General features: G+C 38.1%; 1 protein-coding gene across 5 annotated transcripts in view; it reads left to right on the forward strand.

Annotated features, from left to right (window-relative positions):
• The window catches only part of HELZ (helicase with zinc finger), a 143,207-nt gene that overhangs the window by 35,238 nt on the left and 82,393 nt on the right, over positions 1–25,576 (forward strand). For all 5 annotated transcript variants that reach the window (XM_039501481.1, XM_039501480.1, XM_039501483.1 and 2 more), the window contains 8 exons: positions 840–896; positions 2,316–2,367; positions 2,837–2,912; positions 6,153–6,351; positions 7,413–7,520; positions 7,896–8,193; positions 13,083–13,350; positions 20,586–20,919. In XM_039501481.1, coding sequence (XP_039357415.1) covers positions 840–896; positions 2,316–2,367; positions 2,837–2,912; positions 6,153–6,351; positions 7,413–7,520; positions 7,896–8,193; positions 13,083–13,350; positions 20,586–20,919 — 1,392 coding nt within the window. The remainder of the gene's footprint in view (positions 1–839; positions 897–2,315; positions 2,368–2,836; positions 2,913–6,152; positions 6,352–7,412; positions 7,521–7,895; positions 8,194–13,082; positions 13,351–20,585; positions 20,920–25,576) is intronic.

Here is a 25,576-nt window from a genome sequence, read left to right on the forward strand (position 1 = left end):
GCATTTTACTTGGGATTCCCCTGAATGTGAAGTTATTTTTCAGTTGGAAGGCTAACCCTTACATTGTAGTGAAAGCTGGTACAGAAGCGTTAAAGGGAACAGACTCCAGAATGGAAAGAGTTAGACTGTAAAAGTAATCAATTTGAAAAATAGCTTCTTGAGAAGAAGTGACTAGATCATGGATACAGCAGTGTGAATTTCTGATATTGACTCCTTCTGAGTTGGAGTAAATAGTCTAACAACAACAATAATACTAGTAATAGTACCTAGCCCTTATATAGAACTTGTCACCAATAGATCTCGAAGCTCTTTACAAAGGTGGTCAGTATCATCATCCCCATTTTGCAGATGGGGAAGCTGAGGCACAGAGAAGTGAAATGACTTGCCCAAGGCCACCCACCAGGCCAGTAGCCATGCTGTGAATAGAATCCAGGTCTCTTGAATCCCTTTCTGGTGGGCCACAGTGCCTCTAGGGTATTTGTTCTGAATGATACTGTCTTGTGAATGTTGAGGCTATTAATGCTTCATGTGGGTGACAGCCAGATTTCCTAGAGTTTATTTACCAAGTTGTCCTGCACATGTATCCCATTTTGCCTGACACCTGTCGCATGAGATTAGCTTTTATCAACGGCAAGTTTCCTTGTTGCATAATGTTTGCTCAGTGTTGCACAGTGTGTCATTTACCATTATGTAATAAAACTCAACAGCTCATTTGTCTTCCACTCTTGCCCATCCCCTTTCCCAAAATATTGGGTAGAAAAAAATGTTCCTTGCTGCCTGTGTTTACCATAGCAGAGGATTTACGTACCAAATGCACTAACGTTTTTCTCTTTCCCTAGAACGGGATGGTAACTAAAGATTTGACAAGACTAAAAATGCTTCTTGCTGAAACAGAGGTAAGAGTAAGCATGTTATTGGGAAGAAGGTGAAAACTGATCAATTGGCTGCAGGGTGTTTTGTTCTGTGCTCTTTGAACAGGGTATATTGGGCCCCAGAGCCTCCACTGCCCTACCAGTCTTTACCATCTTTAAAGCAGCCTTGCACCAGTCTTGGATTTTTGTTTTTGATGAAAGAATAAGAAAAATGCTGAAAAGTGGTTGACCATGGCTTGCAGTATTGAGCAGGGAAAAATGAGAGCATCCACATACACTCTATTTATGTCTTATGACTCAGAAAGTCATTCCTCTTTCCAGGGGAAATTATCCACTAGAGCTCTTAGCTGTGTCCTAAACATGATGTAAGACTTAAAGTGACTAGCAAATTCTAGATGCTCCATCAACATCTGTAGGAGGGAGGGGTTAGTCTAAACATTATATTTATTGATCGAATTGCTGTTTTCCTATATGGACTTTGGACTTTGTTCATATTCTTTAAATCATTGCTTTTCATTTCCTCTAAATATAAAACGAATAGAGGTGTCAGTACGTTGTAAGACTGTGCTCTTATTCCAGATGCAAATTAAAATGATTGCACTTCGACTCTTTCTGATGCATCTACTTTCAGCTTTGGAACAATCTGCTCAGTGACCAGCCCGCTACTTCATTTGCCAATGTCATATGTTAAATTCTTATGTCTCTAACAGCAGTATGATTCACTCACAAAAATAATAGTCCCTCTTTTTTAAACAATAGCTTTTAAAAAAAAGACACACACTCCGTTCCACTAAGACCACTTTGTGCCACGTGAGGGATTCAGACTGATCTTAAAGCAGCCAGAGAGAGCTCTCCGCTGGCAGAGGTGTGCCTCTGCAACTTTCTGCACCAGCTGCCTCTCCTACCCCAGTAAATGGTAGAAAAAAGGGATATCAGGTGTTCGAGGGGTGGTTGTGACCGGGAGGGGACATGGAGTAGTAGAGCTCTACCATGCCTAATCCTCCCTGGCATAAGAGCCATTATGGGCCTTACACCAGTGGCAGACGTTAGAATAGGCTCCCTACTGTTCTTACTTCCACAGGGGCTGGATTGATGAGGATCAGCGAGCTGTGACTGGCTCCTATTGGCCACAGTTTGATGTTGTGGTGAACTGGGGCCAAAGTTTTTAGACAGTACAATTCAGTTTTTTTCTTTCATCAGAGAAGTACACTGTGATACTGTAGATTTAATGTTCACATTAGATTTCCCCCGTTTAGTTACTGTGATTGCTGCCATGTTAACATGAGACCCAGGTTTGTGACCAGAATGTTGTTTGAACTAATTGAGATTTTTTTTTATACTGACCGATAAAATACAATCTCTTACGAATACAGTAGCAAAATGGAACTTACAGTCAAAATCTTGATATGTGAACCAACATATCTTTTTTCTTTGTAATTGCAGGCAGCAGCTAGCAAAGTACCCTCAGGATACCATGGGGAGGATTTGGAAGATGGTAAGTAGAACATACTTAAAAGATGCTTTGGGTTGCATGGTGAAGCATTGACGATGGAACCACCGTTTCTGTCTGAAGAAACACCATTGTCTTGTATAGGCACAGCCCAATCATTTGTCCCTGATGTTTAGTTGGAGGGAAGGCACTAGCAATAAACGGGAAGAGTTAGCTTGAGTCAGTGAAATGAGAGAGGCACGCCCCCCTCTCCAGTTTTGTTTGGAGACGCCAGGCTACGTTTATTGATTAATTTCTGTAACTTGCTTTATATGATTCCAACTTTCGTCTCACATACATTTCTCAGGTATTGAAATCAATTGCTCATTATATTGCTGTGGGGAAACAGAAGACCTGCTTGTGTGTTTATATCCTGTGAGATGGTGTTCAGAAACATATAACCCTGTGCAGTTACTACCAATAATTCTAATACTGGCAACTGGAAAAATAACCAGTATCTTCCATTACTCTACAGGATCTCAGGATGGTTGGCAATTCCGCCCCCCACCCAGGGGCGTCACAAGTAGTGAGGAGTACACGTTGTGTAAGAGGTAAAGTGATATTGTTTTATCGGTGATGAGAAGCACCTCTGTTTAAGGGATAATTTCATTTCTTTTATTTGCCAATAACTGTTTAATTCATGAGTGGAGAAACTATGAGGTCAAGGAATATAACCTACCTGTTAGATCAGGGAACCCATTCACAGTGTGACTCTGGTTAAGTCACTTCACTTCTCAGCGCATCAGTTTCTCTGTCTGTAAAATGAAGTCAATAACACCAACCCTTAAGTATGATTAGTCCCATTTTGCAGAGGGAGAAGCGCGCACACACACACATTGCCTTGCTCAAGATCACACAACCTTTGTGGCATTCTTAGCTCCTAGTCTCTCTTTCTCAGTCCATTAGACCATGCTGCCTGTGTATGGAGTATGTAGTTTTTATCATTAGTAAAAGCGCCAAAAGATATATTAACCTGGGAAGTCCTGCACTGTGACTTGATTCTGTCTTGCATGTGTCATGTATACAGAAATTAATTTCCCAGGATGTGTAGCAATCTGACCTGCTTTTCAGCTGGTATGATTGAGCCTGTGAAAATCTAGGTTGTTTGGACCTAATTTTTCAGAGGTGCTGAGCACCTGCAATTCCCAGGTGTCAGCAGGTGTTGTTGGTGCTCAGCATTTTATAATTTCATGCTGGTAATCACGCCAGGAGATTGACAACTTGATGTTTGGTAGCCTTTTGATGACATTCACATAACAGGAGCACTGTGTGAAGTTTGTCATCTTGCTTCTGGGCGTGGTTATTTGAATGTTGCTAATTGTTTTTTATTTTTTATTTTTATTTTTTGCCATATGAAAGAAGCAGCAGCATTTTAGAAAAATCAAGCCCTCTGTTTTTAACTCTCAATATTGTACCTTTATAAAGAGTGGCATTTTGAGCCAGATTTTTAATCCCAATTCTGAATTTTGTTCCATTAAAGATATAATCTAATGTCTACTGATTACTTCTGTATTACAGGAGCTATTAACCTAGTGAATCCATGTGATTATTAGAATTCTGGCTGTGGGAGTTAGATTTATTTATAAAGAGACAGTAAGAACACTGAATATTCATTTTTGAAACCACAGTTGTCTTGAGGGTGGCACATGGCAATAGAGATGTGGCATCTACTAGATAATGAAATGAAGGAATTGCAAGACGTACTCAATAAGGAACTGAATGTGTAAAATAAATGTAATTGTTGCTAGAAGTACTGAGAAATGAAAGAATGTGCAAAACTAGTTAATGGTGAATGATTTAAAGTGCTGTGTCTTCCTATTAAGTGCTGATGAGGAAGAACCCAAGTACTTGTTTCTAGAAATATTTTCTCGAAAATGAGAACACTTCTAATACAAAGGGAAAACATTTTCTAAATAATAGTAAAAATTCCAAATATCCAGCAGTGTATATTATGGTGTATTTTTTTTTATTAGGTCAGGAATTAATTTGAAATTTCTTCTTAAAGGATGTTGATAAAACTATAGATTCAAAACACAGTCTTTTACATGTATTCCTAGTAATAGTACAGATTGTTTTAAATTTAAACAATTTCTTTTACTTACATTTTTATAAATTTGTTTTGTGTTTGCCTTTCATTTAGTTTAGTCTGTGAAAATAGACCAGTCAGTTTCACTTTTTTATCCTAGTCAGTTTCACTCTAGAATTTCAGCACTGGTACAGTGATGTTAGAGACATCGCAGGGGAGTGTTTAAATCCAAACAAAGAATTGTTTTCAGTGAAAATATTTTAAGTAAATAATATGAGAACACTTCTGTTAACATGATATCTAAAATGTTTACTTTCTTTTATACAAAATTTACACTTTGAACCTTCACAACACAGTGGCATCATTTTAAACTTTCTAAACTTTTCTTAAAGGTAAAGAGTATGCTAATTCAAATAATAAACTGTAAGTAAATGTGGCTTGTATATCAGACACTTTGCTTCAAGTTTTTTTCTGTGATTTTTTTTTTAATTACATAGCTCAAGATTTACCATCTAATTTGCATTGTTACATAATATATTTACTACGAAACGGTCATAACATTAATCATCATATGCTGTATCTATCAATGATTTGAGTATCTAACTTGTAACTTACTGTGGTTTGACCTAGTTGATCCATCCTCTTTTTCAGTAACACATCAATGTGGGAAGATGTCTAAATTTGTTCTGTAGTGTAAATTTATATATGAACATAATGTTATAGTTACACATTTTCTACATTTACAAGATCATGGCTTGAATCCTTGGCTGTTGTCAGCTGTTTGGTACATGTGGTGTTATAATTAATCAATTTTAGGTTCCTCATGTAGACGTGAGGATTGTCTGCTGTTTATGCTGTATAACAGTTGATTTCATAATACTGTTAAACCTTAAAAATTAAATTGTATCCTCCAATTCTCCCTCCATCTAGTCTAATTTTTTAAGTATTTACAGCTTTAAAGAATGATACAACTGCAGCTGCAGCAGCTGACATGTTTAAAGTTCTAGCTACAAAAATATTTTCCAAATATAGCTATTTGAATGCAAAGTGTAGAATAACAGCTGCATAGCATTTTCTGAGAAAACTGCAATTCTTAAATTGTGTGTGGGCGATAAGATGACACTAAAGGGATTTCTTAATTTTAAAGCGTAAGCAAAATGATATCACATAGGAACATTACTTTACATTATTTAAAAAAACCCCACAAATATAATAAAGTATACACATACTTGGTCTGACTCTCTTGTTTCAAAGAGGTTGGTGTTCAGTATGTCCTTTGGGAGATTTTCTAAACCTATCTATAAAACATTTACACAATATGTACTGAAGTTAACTAAAAGAACCACATGATGTCACTGTTGCTTCGGAAATCTTCTGCTGAAAGAGCACTTATCTGATAAGTAATAACGTGACCTCTAGGGAAAAGTTTGTCATTGACATTGTTAGGTGTTCAGCACGTATTTATTTGAATGTAAAAGTTTCTTAGTAAAGTGATTTATGGCCTTTTATGGTTAAATTGGAAAAATTCTGCATACACCATTATGGGCATTACTGCAAGAGAGGCTGCTGCTGAACAATCCTGTATGTACATGTATATGTAGCTAAACCAGTTTCTAGTGACTGATCCTGCAATATTATGTTTTATGTGAGAGAATCAAAGGCCAGAAGAAAACTCTTTGAAGTGAAATCTCAATTATTGTTTGTTTGTTTTTAAATTGGAGCTTTGAAAAGTTTGAGGCATAATTGTCTTTCATGTTTTATGTAGATTTTTAGAGCAAGGGATCTGCAGGTACGGTGCACAGTGTACTTCAGCACATTCCCAGGAAGAGCTAACAGAATGGCAAAAACGATACGCTTCCCGCTTGATAAGATTAAAACAACAGAAAGAAAACAAACAATGTTCGGGTAGTTATATGGAAACCTTGATTGAGAAATGGATGAATTCATTATCTCCTGAGAAAGTGGTAAGGAAAACAAACTTCTTCTCGGTGTTCATATTTAAAACTATAAGATGAGCCTATTTTTAGCCCTTACCACTAGAACTGGTCAAATTATTCATTACGAAGAAACTTTTCGTACTTACAAAACTTTCATAGACTGAGAGTAGTTTCTACAAATGCAGTTGTTCTCCTCAGGAATTCAGTAAGGAGTTTGTGAACTACAGCTTGTGGATTGATCGCAAATTGTCATGTGGTGGTGTTCCTGCTCCCTGATCGGATGGTGGCACTTTTTAAACTGAAGCATTAATTTTCAGTGGCAAATACTCCTTTTGTGCGTGACTCCCCTTCTTTGCTTGCAGTTGCAGGAGTTTGCATGAAGAAAAGCCATTCCCCAAACTTCATTTGGTCATACAAACGTTTGTGAATACTAAAGAGTAAGGGTTATGGATCTGATCAAACCCAACAGCTCTTTGCAATTCCAAAGAATGTTTGTGGCACTAGTTTTGCAGCATTCAACCAGCTCTTCTGACACAAAGGAGTTTCTTTTCACTCTATCTAGTGTTGATAAAATCTGGGAAAAGTGGGCAATTTGCCAAATGGTTTAATGAGCAGAAAGCCTGATTCTGCTCTCATGGTACTCTAGTACTCTCACTGAAGTCACTGAGAATATTGGGTCTGTTGGGAATGCAGTCTCTGTGCCTTATTGTATAAGACCCTTATTTCCAACTGAAATCTTAGACCTAACTGACCTAAACTGATTTTTGAGATCCATGCTTATGAAAATCAGGTAGTGTTTGTTCTCCCTGGATTCTGGTTGTTTTGGTTTTTTCCCCGTAAATAATGTGATGTTGTTGAGTTACGGTCTTAATTGTTGTTTGCCTCTCTGATTTAGCGTATATCTGAATTAGTTCTTGTCCTGTGCTGAGATTAGAATCCTGCACAATCTTTTTGCTGAAACCAACCCTCAACTTAGGAAACAATCATTTTAGGCTTTCTGTTTTAAGATATTAACTTGGCCTGAATGTCTTCTTTACTGACAATGTCTGTAGAAGTTTAATGCTAGGTTTCTTTCTCTTTAAATCTAGCTTAGTGAATGTGTAGAAGGAGTGAGAGTAGAGCATAATCCTGAACTATCGGTTACTGTCACCACCAAAAAGTCTCAACAAACGTGGACATTTGCTCTCACTTGTAAGGTAGGATTCCTCCTCTTTTGAAAATGGATAAATATTAAAGCTAGCATGCTGCAGCACTTGGATCTTATTTCTTTGCTGCAGGAAAACCACAGACTTTTGAAATTAGTGTTTCAACTCCAAAATGGTTCTTTTAAAGTGAAGTAGTGGGGCATGGTCCAACCTCCACTCTGTTTGTCCCCACTGGGGTGGCGATTGCCGGTGTGGATGCTGGGAGTTATGGGGACACTATGTTCTGGAGAGTGCAGAGACTCAGCTGTGCCTGCTGGATGAAGTTGAGGCTTCTTTTAGCCTCCCCTAATCTGGCCTCAAATGAAACACTTCATAAAATAATTTTCAGCATTTTATTGTCACTTCAATATTTGCATTTCTCTGTAGCCTGCAAGAATGCTGTATCGAGTGGCATTGCTTTATGATGCCCATCGTCCTCATTTCAATATCGTTGCAATATCTGCTGGAGACAGCACTACCCAGGTATCACAAGAAGTCCCAGAAAACTGTCAGGAATGGATAGGAGGAAAGATGGCCCAAAATGGAATAGATCATTACATTTACAAAGTCAGTATAGCCTTTAACACGGAAATCTTTGGAACATTTCGCCAAACCGTAGTGTTTGATTTTGGGTTGGAACCAGTACTCATGCAACGAGTAATGATTGATGCTGCTTCAACAGAAGGTAATGTTCAGCAATTTTTCTTTTTCTACTGAACAGACTTGATAGAAATGTCCAAAAGAATGTTTCTCTTTGTGGTAATTTTGAGAATCAGAAACACATCCTGCAGTGCTCATCAGTCAGTATGATCAGCATCCCGTGATATGATGATCAGTTTACTATAAATACACGATAATTTGTCGTACTATCTTTTTTCCTTTTCTCATCTCTGTGCAGAACATTTATGTTAGCAGATAATGAATGTCCTCCATGATATAATATATAATGTCTTACATGTCTATAAATGTAGATTTTGGGCTAGATCTTCAGCAGGTGTAAACTGCTGTAGTGTCATTGGAGTTAATGTTGCCTTGCCAATTTACAGGGGACCGTCTGGTCCTAAGTGCTGATATAGAAATGCTAGAAATTGTAGGAAAGCAATATTGTCTCTACTTGTACTGGGCAGAAAACATGATTATCTTTATGTGTTCAAGTTAAATTTGAACTAAATGTTGCCATGGTCATATTGTTCTGTTTACTGCATTGGTCTGTTCCTGTCAGTTACAGGAAATCAGGATTTTTGGTTCTAGGCACCTCATTCTCAGAAAGATGGCTACAAATTGGTAGGCATTCAAAGAAGAATGGGAAAGATGATCAGGGAGCAGGAGTGATTGATTTATGGGGAAAGATTAAAAGAGCTGAATGTGTGTTGCTTGGCAACAAGCAAAGAAGGTAGGGTGAGGCCTGGTAGTCATTTGTGTGTCTACGAAGATTGGAGAGATGGGCAGACTAACGGGCCTAAGAAGCATTTTTACAGTGTTGCAATGAGAATAACCAGGTTTAATGAGATGAAACTAAGGGAAGGAAAATCGAGGTGGTGTCTGAGAAAAATAGATATAATAGATTTTGGCAGAGTTTCCCAAGAGAGGTGGTTACAACTCTTTTGCTTGGGACATTTTAAAGCAACTGAATGCTAGAGTCAGACAGACGTGAATAATGGCTGATATTCAGTTCTGCTTTGCTAGTATCATTTCTCATTGTTTTTGAATAAATAAAACCAATTTGTTGCTGCTGCTTTTCTGACTAACTTTCCCTTTTGCAAAAGAATTTCCAGATTAGCACACGAAAGCCTTTCTTTCTTCACAGTTTTGAGTCATTTGTCACAGTTTCTAGTTAGTGTTTGTGTTTTGCTTAGGCTATTCTGAAATGCTTGTGGTCCTGTTAATGCTTTTTTTTTGCACAGACATTCTCCAGATGCTGATTAGGTTCAGCTTCAAAACATGCTCTATGAAGAATTTTAATTTTTTTGTGTGACAAAGAATTGTCCTTTGAGGCAAAGGAGATTCAACAACCCCCCCCCCCCCCCCCCCCCGGCTCAGAAACAGTTCGGTATAGTCCGAAGATCCTTAGAAATATTTTGCTTGGCAATACTTGATTTGTCCAGAAGACTTAAAATATTGAGAAGCCAAGAGCTGAGCACTGATTCTTGGTTTGGAAATGGTGTGCAAATCCATTTATCCGAACTGGAGGTCAGGACTAAGAACCATTTAGCATAATCTCCTCCTAAAGGCGGTAGGAACATACAACCAGTTGTACGTCTGTTAATTGTAAATCTTAGGAAATTGATGGGATCCAGACCAAAATTGTCAAAACTGGGAGGGACAGAAATATGTTGACTGATTCTGACTGAAATAGAGAGTGACTGTCTGGGAGATTACCAGAATACTTGTCAATTAAGAGTATTTTTTTCTCTTCAAGAAGATTGTTTCTCTAGTCTGTCTATTGCAGTCATCAGGGAATCCCAGGAAGAGCTCAGCTTACAAAGATTTGAAGGAACATTGATTTAATTTTTGGCAGAGGTCATAATTCTGCAGGCTATTGTTATTAATTTCTTGTTACCCTTCAGAGAGATATTGCAGAGACTCTTTCCAATTTCTAGCATCTCCAGATCTATTCCTATGTCTTTGTGATCCAGGAAATTCATATTTCCTTGTTTTTTAGTGATGCAAGACTTTTAAGATCTTTTTATTAGCAGTAATAATGATAGATGTCATTACTAAACACTAATACACACAGTATGTGCGTTGCTAGAGTTCTTGCTTTTTGCTATTCCTATCCTTTGTTTACATAGAACAGATGTACATTTACCGGATCAGCAAAGAGAAAATGTAAATAGCAAATGCCATAGTTTATGAACTGTTCTTTCCAGATAACCTGAATACTTTTAGCCCAAAGCAGGAAGTTGTAGTGTCCACAATACACTAGAATTCCACATAGGGTATGTTCCAGAATGCATGAGATACTATGTTTAAGAGCAAGGCTGTGGTCTTTTCGGGAACTATTATGTGATCTCCATGTAAGAGGACAGCTAACCAGAGTTGACAGGTTTCCAAAGTCAGTAAACTTGCAGAGACCCCGGCGTCCTTGCACTGTAGAGCTGTTTAAGACCAAGAGAGCCAACCCATAATGTATTTGCAAAGGTGAAAGTATTCATCTTCAGACGAGTCAGTGTCCTTGTCAGCTCAAACTGCTAGGATTTCTCAGTGCTGACTACTAAAAATAGATCAAGGGCCATTTAAATAGATAAATGGCACTCTGGTGCAAAATGGAAAGATGAAGCTGCATAGTGTAATGCCTTCCGAGTTCACTACAGCACCTCTTTTTGAGATGTCACATCTCTGAATGTAGAGAGATAGCAAAGGAAATCTCCAATCAGTCGGATTATTATTAATATTTATCTAATGCCCCAAAGTGCACTAGTTTCTTTACAACCAAACATAAGTATAGAGTCTTTCCCTTAAGAGCTAACAATCTATGTAGACAGCATATGGGAGAGGTAAGGATTGCAACTGAAAACAAGTGATGGAATAGTGGTTAGGCATATATCTTGTTCCATGTGGGTGTTTTGCATTTATATTTCCTTAAGCAGTGGAATGTTGGGTTATAGTATGTAGAGGTCTGACGGAAGAAGTAACATTGAACAAACAACCCTGAAAGAGGCCTTCACCTTTTGTTGCCGAGTGCCTACACTACCGGTACAAATCCTTATATGACAGATAGATCTAGGCAGTGACTTGGGAAGGTCAATAATAACTTTTAAGGATATTGGAGTTATGACATCATGAAAGACAAGCATCCTCCTTTTTAAATAGTATTAAAAAGAGACATTCAAGTTGAGCAGCGTCCGTCACTTTTCTTGGGGAGCTCTCTCTTTCATGGAAGAAGTTAGAAATAATCAAGAGAAGATGAGTTTTTCATGCAGTGAAAATGTTCTTAGAATTGGAAATGCACAAGATTCTTAAGAAAGCAACCCTGTATGCATATTCTGTGTTAACACTCAGAAAATAGTTATGTCAGACCAACAGTTACAGGAAGTGTCTGTAGCATGCAGTATCAAATGGCCAATTTCCTAGCAAACAAGGACAGTGTCCTGGAAGTCTGAATGAACTGTTACACTCTTAATATATGATCAGTACAGGAAAATGTCATGGTGGATAATTCCTAATTCTGAAATCACCAAACATGGGCCTTTTTCTCCTGTTGCACATCATTAGCACCTAACATCATTCAGTTTAGAGGAAGAAGAGAATTATTTATATCTTCTTTCTAATCTCTATTAGATGAACTTTCAAAAATATTAGAGTAGTTTACTAAGTGAGACAGACCTGTTTCCTATGGCTGAAGAGTGATGTTAATCTGAGATTCCTGTTGCTAAACTGGCCTCATATTATCACTCAGACATCACATTTTTCATCTCTTTAGGGTACAGAATGATAAAGATCAAATGAAATACTTTATTTGAGGTTAGAGGGTCTCTAAGTCTTTCACAGGCACTGCTGTGATATCTGGGCACACATTTTAAGCCCGATTCAAAGACGATACATTAAAACGTAGCTATTGCTTCACCATGAATGCTAAACCATTTGCAGCTTTTAGCTTAAGTGAAGTTCTGTTACATGAAACCCCTACTTAGTCCTCCAGATAGCAGTTGCCATGTGTTGATTTTTTGCCATGTTAATGGCTATTGCAGGGGACTATGAAAAATTCTTGACTTCATGTTTATGATTTGGGCTACAATATAGAGACATATCAGCGCTAACTAAGGATAGACTGAAACATTAATTTCCTTCCATTTATCAATGTGAGTCACACTTTCAGGTGATGCTTGGAGAATTAATTGTGTGTGTACAATGTGAATCTTTTCAAATGCTTAACCCTAATGTTATAATAACCTAGGACTTAGTTTTTAATATGCTAAAGGCCGTTCATGTCCTGCAAGTTTTGAGATTCCCTATCACCTACTCTACTGGTTCCTCCCCAGCTTAGCTGCTATGATTTACCTTGTGAGGTTCATGTGTGGTTTCTCTGTTTTTGGAGGGGAAAGGTGTTTGCTATTATATCTAACCTTTGAAAAGGACATGCAGATACTATGGATGCTTCTGACTGCTCTTAGTTATAATAATAGACTCCTTCCATCACTTGTTTAATTTGTCTGCTCTCTCTGTTTCTATCTGTAGAGTTGTTATATTTTGATATTCTCTTATTCTTGTGTGTGAGTTGGTTCTTGTGTCTGTTTTCAGTCAACATCTGAAGCTGGAGTAGTTCTTCAACAGTAAAATTATGAAAGCTGTCCTAGACAAAGGAGAATGTTATCTGCAGTTTCATTATTTTAAGATAGCTGAGTGACTTCAGTAATCCTGTGTTCTCCTTGAAGAACCAAACCATATTCTGTTAGTTAAAAATTAAGTTTAGCTTATAAATTCACGATTATTCTGTTTTACATGAATAAGCTATGGTGGGGAAAAACTAACATTTCCCACTTATATATGTCATTTACATGTGATCAAAGTGTGGAAAATTATCTTGGAGAATTTGAACTGAATTCTTGTCCCTGTTTGTATCTCCACATGCAGATCTTGAATACCTGATGCATGCACGGCAACAGTTACTAACTACAGCTAAGCGTTGGGATTCTACTTCTAAGACTATTGTAGATTTTGAGCCTAATGAAACTACTGAATTGGAGAAGAGCCTTCTTATCAGATACCAAATTCCTCTATCTGCTGACCAGCTGTTTACACAGTCTGTCCTGGACAAATCATTGACCAAGACCAACTATCAGTCACGGTTGCATGACCTCCTTTATATTGAGGAAATAGCACAGTATAAGGAAGTCAGCAAGTAAGTAATACTTTTACAAAATTCTGTCTTAAATGACTATTGCTGTTCTAGTAAAAATAATTAGGATGTCACCCTTTCATTGTAATTGCACTTCTCTGACTGGTCTTGAAAGGGCTAACAGTTTAGCCATTAAACCTTCTCACATCTTTAAAATAAATTAAGAGTGGATATGAGTCTTGAAATCTTACCTCTTCTTAGAGGAGAATGGAAATATATACTGTAGAAATAAATGGCTGTGAAGATAAAGAGATGTCTTCATTAACCTTTGGTTAGGGTTAGACACACTAACCTCATATGTACTGTATTTTCCTAGGGGCCTAAGGTTAGTTTTTTTCCTTCTTATAGCTTCCCAAATACAAAACAATGTTGAGGATAGTAGGGACAATTTAGAATGTTTCTGTTCCCTTGCCAAAAAAGAGAGTCTGTTACAGTTCAGTTATCTGTGACATCTTCAAATAAAAGGGGTTTCAGAAGAGAAAAATATTACCGTTCTTCTCTATAGATGATTGCAGGTTTAAGAAAACTTTTGAATCCTCCTCAGGTCATGGTGGGCCAGATCCTGATTTCTGTTGCACACATATACATCTAGAAACTGCTTTGGAGAACTGATGCTTTACCTACTATTTGCTAAACAGGCAGACTGAGTAATAGCTTTACAAGTGTAAGACTGGCACAGAACATAGACTCTATTTTTTTGTGTCAGAAATATTCTTTGTCGTTATTTATGTGCTGTCCAGCACCATTAGACATATGAGAAGGATGCAGGTGGGAAAATAAGGTACACGTTCCAGGCTCATAGTTGTGCTATATTAGACCATTTTTCTATTTTGACATTCGTGATTAATGATCTCACCTTCACTTGTATGGTATGAAAATCTTTTAAGGTGACATACCCCTAGATCAAGAACTCTTATTGGCATCATTTCCCCCTTAACTTGATGTGGTAGCAAGTAAAATCTTGTATTTACCAATACAACAATGCCTTCTGAAGAGCACTGTGCCTCCGGACGTAGTCAGGAGTTTAATCGAATTATGCAGTGGTCATTTAAGAATATTAATAATATGTACTATTATTGAAGGAGACTTTTTTGAAGCAGGAAAATAGTATCTATTCATTTTGATTTCTTATCTGGTAAAAGTGATAGTAAACTTGAACCAGTTAGCTGAATATACCTGGTCATAGCTCTCCTCCCTTGGGGAGCTGGAATTTAACATACAAAAAATTTGCTTCTACATGATGTTGTTTTAAGCAAACTAACAGATTCCCCCTTGCTGACCTCCATCACACATATTTTTATGGCGGTTTATCTTTCAAGGCTTTTTAAACCAAGATCAGACTTAGAGAAAACAGTGATACAAACAACAAATAAATAATGTTTTTACTATGTTAATATTCATGTTGAAAATTACGTTGCCAACATCTAATGGAAGACAAAAGAGCAGCTTGCATGTACAAATGATGGAATAATGAGTACATTCCAATACATGATGCTTCACTTTTGGATAATTTGGTACTGCAATAAATTATTGCTATTGCATGACTTTCTGTTAAGTGGATTAATAAACATAAGTTCTATACATGTTTTTTAAGTGTCTTCTGTTTGGTAGAATTGATGATAGAAATCTTCTTCTTTTAATTAAATTATGTTATAGTCAACCCATTTTAATACACTGGGTCAAACTTCTACATACCTGTGATCCCATGTGCCTTAGGTCACAAGTGGTGATTGTTGTGGATCTTGCTAGCTTCTAGCAGATATTTGTACAGATCATAAAACAGCTGATTGTCAACAGAGTGTCTCAAGAGAGGTCCAGGACTGGAATAATTTGCAGTCCATGGTTGCAGAGCATTGTTGGGTTAACCAGTACTGCTGGTTCCTCACTTTCATCAGCCCCTAATTGATCCTGTTTAGAAGGTGGCGGTGTACATGATTTGAAAATGATGCTATAGGCCTGAACATGCACAGGAAAATGCAGAGCAGAGGTTAAAACCTGAGGCCACTTTATGGCTTCATATGCAACAAGTAACACCATACCTGCTGTATCGAGACCCCTGCAATACTTAGATACAACTTGGTGAATTGATGATACAGTAGAATCACCAGCTTCCTGGTGGTTCTTGCTTTAAATCAAATGTTGCCCTTCGGGCTAATTTTTCAGTAGTGACACCTCCAATTTTGAGCTCAGAATGCACCTGTTTGTGTGCACATGGGCATTTTTTCAGCAAAGGTGGATTATGCAGTGTGCTCTGCATAGGCCTATATGCAGAAGCCTTTTGGAAGCTGCAGCCGGTGTAGAATTGAGCCCACTGATTATTATTAAGCAGAGTTTCCCTCTTGGAGCACATAATCCATACTCCAAAATCTGCACTGGCTGCCTGTTGATTTTCAGGTCAAGTGTTGGTTTTGATCTATGATGCCCTAAATGGTTTGTTTCTGCCTACCTGCAAGACTGCCTCTCTCCTTGTGATCCTATAGCACAGGGGTAGGCAACTTATGGCTCGTGTGCCAAAGGCAGCACACGAGCTGATTTTCAGTGGCACTCACACTGCCCGGGTCCTGGCCACTGGTCCAGGGGGGCTCTGCATTTTAATTTAATTTTAAATGAAGCTTCTTAAACATTTAAAAAACCTTATTTACTTTACATACAACAATAGTTTAGTTATAGAATATAGACTTATCGAAAGAGACCTTCTAAAAATGTTAAAATGTATTACTGGCGCGCGAAACCTTAAATTAGAGTGAATAACTGAAGGCTCGGCACACCACTTCTGAAAGGTTGCCGACCCCTACTATAGCGGATGTGGTCATTTTCAGCACTTGAGCTAACAGCCCTCACTATAAGCAGGAGGGTGTTGTTTGCAGGCCTTCTTGGTGAAGGATTCAGCACTCTGGTTCTTGTTCCTAGCCTTGATTTTGAGCCTGGCTCTTTTTTTCCTTTTTTTTTTTTTTTTTTTTTTTTTTACCTTTGAGGCACACTGCAAATTGCAGTGCTTGTCCCAGGCTTTCCTTGGAGGGCCAAAGGACAAGTGCTGAAAGGTGTCATGTGGAAGAGGTTGCGATGGCATTGGTAAAGCATCTTTAATTGACTGTCAAAGGGAGTCTGGTGGGGTTGGGAAGGTCTTGGTGAGCTTCACTTCATCAGATGCATAGAATGGAACATATAGTAAGGATATATACATACAGAGAACATAAAAAACTGGCACACAGAGCCATATTCTGTATGGGATATTTGGTCTTTTGGGGGGCTATAGTCTGCATTGGCAGTGGATGGGCTAATGATCTGGTAAGTCTTAAACTTTTGTGATGTAAATATAGACAATAACCTTTTCCCTAGCTAATTAGAAATACAAGCATAATTATGTTGAAATTTTATAACATTGCTAGGAAGGTTGGAATATTGGGCAGAGGGCAGATTTGCTGAGGTTTTGACTGATAGATTTTCCCTGTTCGTTTTTACTCTTCTTGTCTCCAGCTTCATGCTGCCCAGAAAAATCTGAGAAAGAAGTAAATCAAACACTACAAAAGTTTTGAGGTGGCATGATGACTAAGACAGCTGAAGTTTCAAATTAAACTCAAACTTAGTTTTTCTCACCACCTGAGAGTTCATTTCTCAGTGAAGAAGTATTTCTAAAATTACACAAAGCTTGAATTTACAGTATAAGAACTCTCAAAAATTAATTATGGCTTTTGTGGTAAAGTGTTTATGCGAGAGCACACTAAAAAGTGTTAATTGGACTTGCATTTCTGATTAGCTGAACATCAGATCTTTAAGTGTTAGTGTGAAAGCATCCATTGTGTAATCCAGAAAAATGATGTCAAATATGAGAGAAACCTCAAAAAAATTTTTATTTTTTAAAATTTTTTTTGGTAAGTTGTTTGGGAGACTAAGGAGTTTATTTCCTCTTAGAAAAGCACCATGATGTACTTTTTGAAAGAACCTACAGTAAAGCAAATGGTAGCTATGAACATTACAGTGGCTTAGTAATTAATACACTAGGATAGGGAGCATTGGACTGGGAGGCAAGAAACCTGGGTTGTGTTGCTGCCTTCACCCCTGATTTGGAGTGTTAAATTGGGCAGATGGCTAAGGCTTGCTCTTTCAAACGTGACCTTTAATTTTCGGTGCTCCATTCTTGTGTGCCTAACTTTAGACACCTGTGACCTAATTTTCAGAAGTCCTGACTGTCCAGGTCAACAGTTGAAGTCAGGAACTTCAGTTCATCCCTTCTGAAAATCAGGCCCTTGGTGTTTAAAGTTGAACACTCAAAATTAGAGGTCACTTAAAAAAAAATGTGGCAGTTAACCTCCTTGTGCCTTGGTTTCACAATCTGTAAAATACTTCCTGACTTTACAGGGATGTTCAGAGGCTTAATTCATCCGTTTATAGAAACAAACTTAGGAAAGTGCAATGCAAGTCCAAAATGATATTTTTAATTGGTCTGATTCAGATCTTTTGCTTAGGGAGTGAGGTTCATCTAGTTAAATCTTAAGCATGAACATGGAGTGTGCTCATGTTCAATCTAAGAAGGAAAGGGGGAGTGAATGAAGGAAGTGTAGTGCTTGAGTACTAGAGGATTTGGTAGTTGAATAACTCACCCGAGGGTGTCTCCCTAGTCAATGGAAATAATTTAATAATCTGGAGAAGAAGGTTCTAATCAGTAGACTAGAACCAGTGTAGCCACTTAAGATGATGCTGTAAAGAGTGGCATGTCTCAGAATAGGAGTAATATAGTTATTCAGCTAATATATGTGTAATAACATGGACTGTTTTAAATTGATTCAAGTTAGCAAAAGCTGTGATTAAATAAAAACATTAATACTGCCACCTGATATCTGACTAATAATGAGATTTTAAACATTACTGAGGTTTATCTACATTTAACACAATATTGCAGCGGTCATCTGGAATTAACATCTGTAACTGACTAATAGAGAATTCCGAATTATATATTGTCAGTTGACAAGGAAAAAGTCTTGCAATCTTTTTCCTAAATGCTTTTAGAAAGTGGAAGGAATTTATTTTAATTTCAGTCATGGTCTGCTGAATTCATGCTTTGAGGTAAACTAAATGATCATTTTTACTGCAAATTCCCTGGTAGCTATTACAGTGATCTTAAGTATACTGATGATGAAAAAATCATCTTAGTTCATTGCATTGCTTATTTGGCAGGGATGTTTGTGTGTCTTAGTATACATGTTATACAGAGAATGAAATACCACCACAAGGAGACAGACTTGCAGCTTTCATTTAAGCAAAAAGATTTATCAGATGTGGAAAAAAAAATCTTTCATGGGTTTAATAGGCATTTAACATGCACAGACGAGAATTGAAACTGGTTTGATTTTGCTACTAGTTTGGGACTGTGATACATTGTAGTAAATATTTTCTTTTACAATGGATTAAATAGTATTACATATGCACTTTTAATAGTTTACCAGGAATGGTTGGAAGGAAGCTGAATGGATTGAACAAGTTAGCATAGTGTGGAAACAACATCAGCATCATATGGAGACAACACACAACAATAGAAAGTTCTCCATTTCACATGATAAAAAGATCACTGCTCATTGTAGTGGAAAGCAATATATTCTGCATCCCTTCTACTTTCATTGATGTATTCCCCAGTAACTCATTACAAAATATTAGGTTAAACTTGCTGACATTGAGACAGATATGAGTGTTCGTAATACACTTCCATGGGAATGGCTGAAGCTCCATTACTTGGCACATTTAGAAACCAGAATGAAGAAAGAACTAGAAAATGTATTGTATCGTTGTCCTTTAGAAAAGGAAAGGACAAGACAGGCTAATACGTTATTTTTATCTTTAATATATATGACTTTTTTGAGAAGTGTAAATACAAAGAGTGGATTTGCTACTTCTACTGTAAATGCATTGTGGGTAGTCATGACTAAATGTTAGAGCAGAAAGAACTCACTGCCAGTGGGAGCTTTGTGCACAGATGCCCTATGTGATTAGACATGTGATATGTTAGATATTAATCCTTCATTTAAAATAGATCCATTCTCATTATTTATTGGTCATTGCTTCTAATTTCATAAAGTTTTAAAAGAATCTGTTAAACTATGAGGGTATAATAGCCCTTTGCTCCTCTCAAGATGGCAGCCTGCCTTCTCTGATCAACACCTAGAACAGGATGTACAGAATGAATAGAAACTGTATTCTGTTCTGGACCTGTGTATATGTCCTTAAAGAATACGATGTAGTCAATTCATGAATATCTCATAAGTTTACAAGATATTAAAATAACTTTTCATTGCTGCGAGAAAAATGCTGCAGATGTTACTCATGTAAAACTCTCATTGACTTCGGGCAGAATTTTCCCTTAGTAAAAATTGCAGGATTTGGTTCTGTCTATTTAGAGCGTCTTTTTAAAACCTTCAGCGATGTTACTGCTTGTAACCACACTTCGATGTTAGTTACATTCCATTCAGAAGCAAACTAGACACTGTTTTCCTCAGATGTTTTTGTACTGTTGAGTTACTTCATTTGTTTACAATTGCATTCCTTCGTTTTATTATATATTGTTTTCCTTCACCAAAGTAATGTATATTTACACTTTTTTATAGCTTTACTAATTTATTTAATATATAGATATAATTTGAGTTTTGTAATGAATAAATTTGTTTTGTAATGAATAAATTTAACAATGGCAAAGAATATCTCAATTGTGTTATCCTTTATAGAGTTTCTTTACCTCATTGTCACTTTGCTTGTAGTGGGGTTTTAGAATCATGGATCAGATTTACTTGTCAAAAGAAGAAACTCTGAGGATCTCTTTTCCATTCTGAATAAATGGAGTATTTGTTACCCTTAAAGGACATGTTGCCCTTAAATAACATTTAAAAAGCCGCCATACCTGCCATTACAGACAGAGCAGCTACTTGCAGGGGAATTTTTCTCTTATCAACAGAATTTGTAGCTGCCTTTCTGAATGGAGGCACAACGTTCTTGAATGTTCTACAGTACTGTGATTAAACTTCTCTTTCACAAGTCCAGATTCTGCCCCCCTTATTCACAATGAAAAGTTACGTACACAGTCCCAGTGAACTGCTGTGAAAGAAGGTATTACTCAGTGTAAAGGAAATAGGGTTGGTTCCTGAATGTGTGGTGTCTCTGAACTTGGAGGCATTTTTTATTTGATTAACATTGTCTCCTGATTTCTAAAATCAGATCCTTTTTCTGAACTAACTTTATACTTTCTGATTTAGGTTCAACATAAAAGTGCAATTGCAGATTGTAGCAAGCTTCATGCTCACTGGTGTTTCCGGAGGTGCAAAATATGCCCAAAATGGACAACTTTTTGGCCGCTTTAAGCTCACTGAAACGCTTTCTGAAGACACTTTGGCTGGACGGCTGGTGATGACCAAAGTCAATGCTGTTTATTTATTGCCAGTCACTAAAGAGAAGTCAGTACAGACCCAAGGAACCAAAGAGAAGGTTTATGAAGCAGCTATTGAAGAGAAAACAAAGGATTATATCTTCTTGAGAGTATCCAGGGAATGCTGCGAAGAACTTAATCTTCGAGCAGATTGTGAAATGCAGGTATGTTTGAATGGAAGAGTCTTGCTGTAGGAGGAATTGGTGCTACCGTTTTCCCTCCTAAAGTAATTACATGCCTAAGGACTAGAAAGATATTAATAGGAATTTTTTATTCCTTGTTATATGCAGAAAATCTAGCAAGGAGAATTTCAGATTAAAATTTTATGTTTATATTTGATTTTTATATGTAATAGAATTAATATTTTAATACTGTTAGAGTAAAAATATATTTTAATGAGACTCATTTCTGATATAAAACTTGTTCTGATATGGTTAAGCATCCTGTGCAAATCTTAGCTTGTGTGTCTTCATGTTTTCAAGGATACAGCTTGAGAGCTAAGAAGACAGGTTTTTGAACTCCAGTTCAAACACTAAGCCATTTTTGTGCCGGAGTATGGACTTTTGTTCTGCAGAGCCTCTGGCTTCATCTTTATTTTCATGGGTTTGTGTCTGTGGTGGGGCATAGGTGTTCTTTCCACTTTTGACACCTACCTGCGATATTTCTCTATTCCTGTTTTCTTGATAGACCTGCTGCCTTTTGCCTGTCTGATTACTCTCCCTTTCTCTGCAGTCTCTCCTCGTGGCCCCCTGGGCTTCGTATTGTCTGGTTTTTGAGTATGTGTCAGTGTGGATCCTTCTGTAAATGCACGTGACTCTTAGATTTTGTTTCTACTAGCAATGTCTGTTGGGGCCATGCATGTGCCCTTTGCCTCTTTGTGTTATGGCATAAAGGTTGTGACCCTACTTCAGTTCCCTCTTACTGCCTGGGGCAGTGAGGTAGAATCCAGCAGGTGCAACCTACTGCTCTCGTCAGAGACCCGTAACTGGTCTTTCAGCCTATTTGGCTATCTTATCTTCACTATTTATCATAAAGCATGTTCCTTAAAAAAACAAACAAAAAAAGTTGTGGAAAATTTGATCAATGGCTCCCAGGTACGGTGAGGCAAGGCCCTTTGTGCCAACTGCTAACCTTATACTGCAGTGTAAACCCTCCGTGAAGGATTGCAGGCCTTGAACCTGGGCCCATGGGTCCCCAAGCAGCGGTCAGACCATGGCTGCCACCCAGCAGCAATTCTGAACCAGTGGAGAAGGGGGCTAGCGCAGCTCTAGCTCACAAAGAGTCCCACCCATGAAGAGGCACAGGAAGTTGTCTGACCATCTAGGTGAATCCCTGGCTGCCTGCTGGTATGGTCCTGCCTACTTGCCTGAGTCCTGGTTTCTTCCTCCCAGCCTGATCCTGGTTCTTGCTTTCCTCATCCCAGACCCCTGTTTATTTCCGGGACCTGTTTTTCTGCCTTGCTCCAGATTCCTGCTCCTATACCCTACCCATGATGATGGCTTTGGCTCATGATAAATAGCAGGGAAACCTTTGCTGGAAGAATATATTCATGTAAATAAAAGAGGTTCTTGATATGGGCTGCCAAGCATGGTGTGGACTCAGTCCAGGCTTTGATGCATCAGAACCTCCACTACTTATTACACTTAAAACAGACCAGCCTCTTGTTCAGCTCTGTTAAGGTTTAGCTTGCATTCTCAGCTTGTCATCAATCTGTACAATCATGCTTAGTCTTTTCTCATCCCACGGCGTCAACATTTCTCAGTGGGCTATTAACATACATACTCACTGGACAGAGAACCTACTCCTGCCTGGGTCCTCATTTGTTCTCCTGAGACTCATGGAGCCTCTCTGTGAGACTGCTCCCTGCACAACCTCTCTCTGAAGACCATCTTCTTGCTATTGTGCTGCATCATCCATTGGCTGGTGTTCCTTTACTGCTGAATATCAAGACGCACTCAACCAGACCTCAAGCAACATCCTCCTCCTGCTTCAGAAATGTGAGAGTTTCCAAGATCTACAAAGCGATGACGTGGAGTAATCCACTGACCTTTGTCAAGCATTATGCATTGGGCTTGGATGCCAGATGTGGGAGAGCAGTACTCGAATGACTATTAGACTGACATAGCTGAAACTCCTCTTCCCAACATCCTGAGGGGATACTACTTGCCCCTTGCCTATAGCAGGTTTCAAACTGACACATTTTCTAAGAAGAAAGAACGGTTACTTATCCTACAGTAACTGTGTTCTTCGAGATGTTGCAACCAGTGTGAATCCCATGACCTGCCCTCCATCCAAGCTGCCATGGGCTTTGACTTGTGAGGGAACTTTTGGAGCTACTCTGCCCTTTATCACCTTGTGTGGAAGTATGGGAAGGCACATGTGTGCGGCCCCGACACTGATATTATAGAGAACAAATCTGATCTTGTGTGCATGTGTTATGTATGCACATGTAGAAGGATCCACACCGATGGCAATATCTCAAAGAATTGCTTACTGTCTGGTAAATTACCATTCTTTCTCTTTCTGACTGATAATTTGCCATAGAGGATGTCCTTTGGGATGCGCCCATCATTCATTCGGCACACATGCCCAAGCCAGTGAAGGCATCTCTGTTTGAGTAATGTTTGGATGCTGGGTATGCTGGCCTGTTTGAGCACCTCAGTGTTGATGACTCTTTCCCTTCAGGAAATACAAAAGATTTCATGAAGGCAACACATATGAAAGCTGTTGAGCCCCTTTTCCAGGTGAGATTATAAGGTCCCTGTCTCAGTCCCCTACAAAAGTGTGCTGATAACCTATGCACGATACACACAGCTCTTTGTGAGTTCTGTCAGTTTGTTGTTTTGCCATACCCTCTTGCACAGTCTAGACATTGTTGTGGTGGCTTTTCCAATGCAGATGTTGAGTTCTGTTTCAAATGAAAGGTTGAATGTGATAGTGGACCCCAGGTATGTGAACTTGTTCACCTCTTCAAGTTCATAGTTGTTGATCTTGATGGAGGGTGCTTCCTGAACTCCTTGGCACATTGTCAGTCTTTTTTAGACTTATACTAAGCCCAGTGTCTTGGTAGGCTTTGGAGAAACTGTCCATTAGGTGAAGAAATTATTCAGTTGAATAACAGAAACTAAAATGAAAATGCAGACAGATGTCTGTGTAAAAGGGAGACTCTTATTTTCCCTAGCCCAGATGTCTTTAATGGAGGAATCCCATCACAAAGTTAAGATTTACAGCACCATTGCCAAGACAAACAGTATTGGAGATAGGGTCAGTACTTTGTTTACTCTGCAATCAGCATGAAATGGACCGAAATAGAAGGCTTGGCCTTAAATAGTCTTATGGGGTTTATGGACAAGATAGTTCAGGTAATGTAAATACATCCTGCTGTAGAATATGGAAGAATAAACTCTAGTTGACAAAAATCAAATAATTCCCCCCTCCCTGTGTCTCCCTGGTGGAGATAAGGGGATTGACCCTGCTACCTAACAGAAATAATCTCAAATTAAGGCCACTGAAATTGATTGAAATAAATCCATTTTTGCAGAGGGCATGTCACCTTCCATTCACTTTGTTTTGTGAAACATATGCAAGAATCTTAATGTCTTCATTTAACCTGGATAATTAGTCTACAAGACTTGTATCATGCTGAGTGTGGTTAGTGATTGTTTTCTTAAAACAATAATTAAAGCCACTAACTGACTCTATCTGTAAACTCCACTGGAATAGAAAATGAGTTGGGGCTTTTAGTAACTTTGACTTTTTTTTTTTCTTTTAAAACTTCTTATGAAACTCATCTAGGATGAGCTGTTAAGATCTGTCATTTTAGGATTCCAATATCCTAGAATGAGAATTGGGTCCTATTACAAAGAAGTGTAATGCTGTGTAAATCTGTTAGAGAACCAATGGTCAAATCCTAATGCTTTTTATATAGTTTTTAATTAGTCTTGATTTTCAGTGAGAGTTCTTCAGTGCAAGGACTGATTGACAACTGAGTGAAACATTAATAGGGAACTCAGGATCTGATCCCATATACTTTGGATACACACTGGATTAACTGAAGTCAATAGGAGTTTTGCCATTGACTTCAATGGAGCCAGGATTTCATGTTTCATTTTAAATGTTGGCCAAATCTGTCTTATTGCTATGGTCTTTGGATAAAGTATATAGTTTGGTTCCTATCTCTTCCAGTAATCCATGGTAAAAAAAATCTCCCTGATCATGCATTTTTCCTGGTGCCCTGCTTCTCAGGTAATGGAGGCTTTTTAATATGTTTGCAGTTTTGATTTTATCAAGTGCATCCTTTACAGAGGTGCAATGGAAATAACTGTTGTCCAGGGAGAACTGCTCTTTTTTCTTGATCTCTGCTCCTTTTGGTGCCCAGCCGTCTGTAGGCTACATCAGGACAATTTTCTTTAGTGGCCCACACGGTCCTATGTCATTTTCTGTTAACTGGGAGTGGAACTATAAATCTGTTCCCACTATTCTCTTGTTGTGGAATGAAGAAAGATAATTCAGGTCATACGCCACTCCTTCCCAGATGGTATCAGTCAGTACTTCACAAAATAGCATGTCTAACAGAATGAGTTAATCCGAATTAGACGAAAAACCTCTACACTTATTGTAAGGTATAATGGCGAAGTACATACAGCTAGTAAGAGATGTTTAACATTAACTCAGATTCCTAGAAAGGGCTGTTATAGGGACATTGCCAACATCAAATCACATTTCCATCTGAAAATTGTTTAGGTACTACAGCTAAGTGGACACGTAAGATGGCTATAACTGAAAGTAGTAGTAAAAAAAGACTCTTCCTGTTTGTTTACT

This window comes from Mauremys reevesii, linkage group 15, assembly GCF_016161935.1.
Source record: "Mauremys reevesii isolate NIE-2019 linkage group 15, ASM1616193v1, whole genome shotgun sequence".
In the NCBI taxonomy this organism is placed as follows: Eukaryota; Metazoa; Chordata; order Testudines; family Geoemydidae; genus Mauremys; species Mauremys reevesii.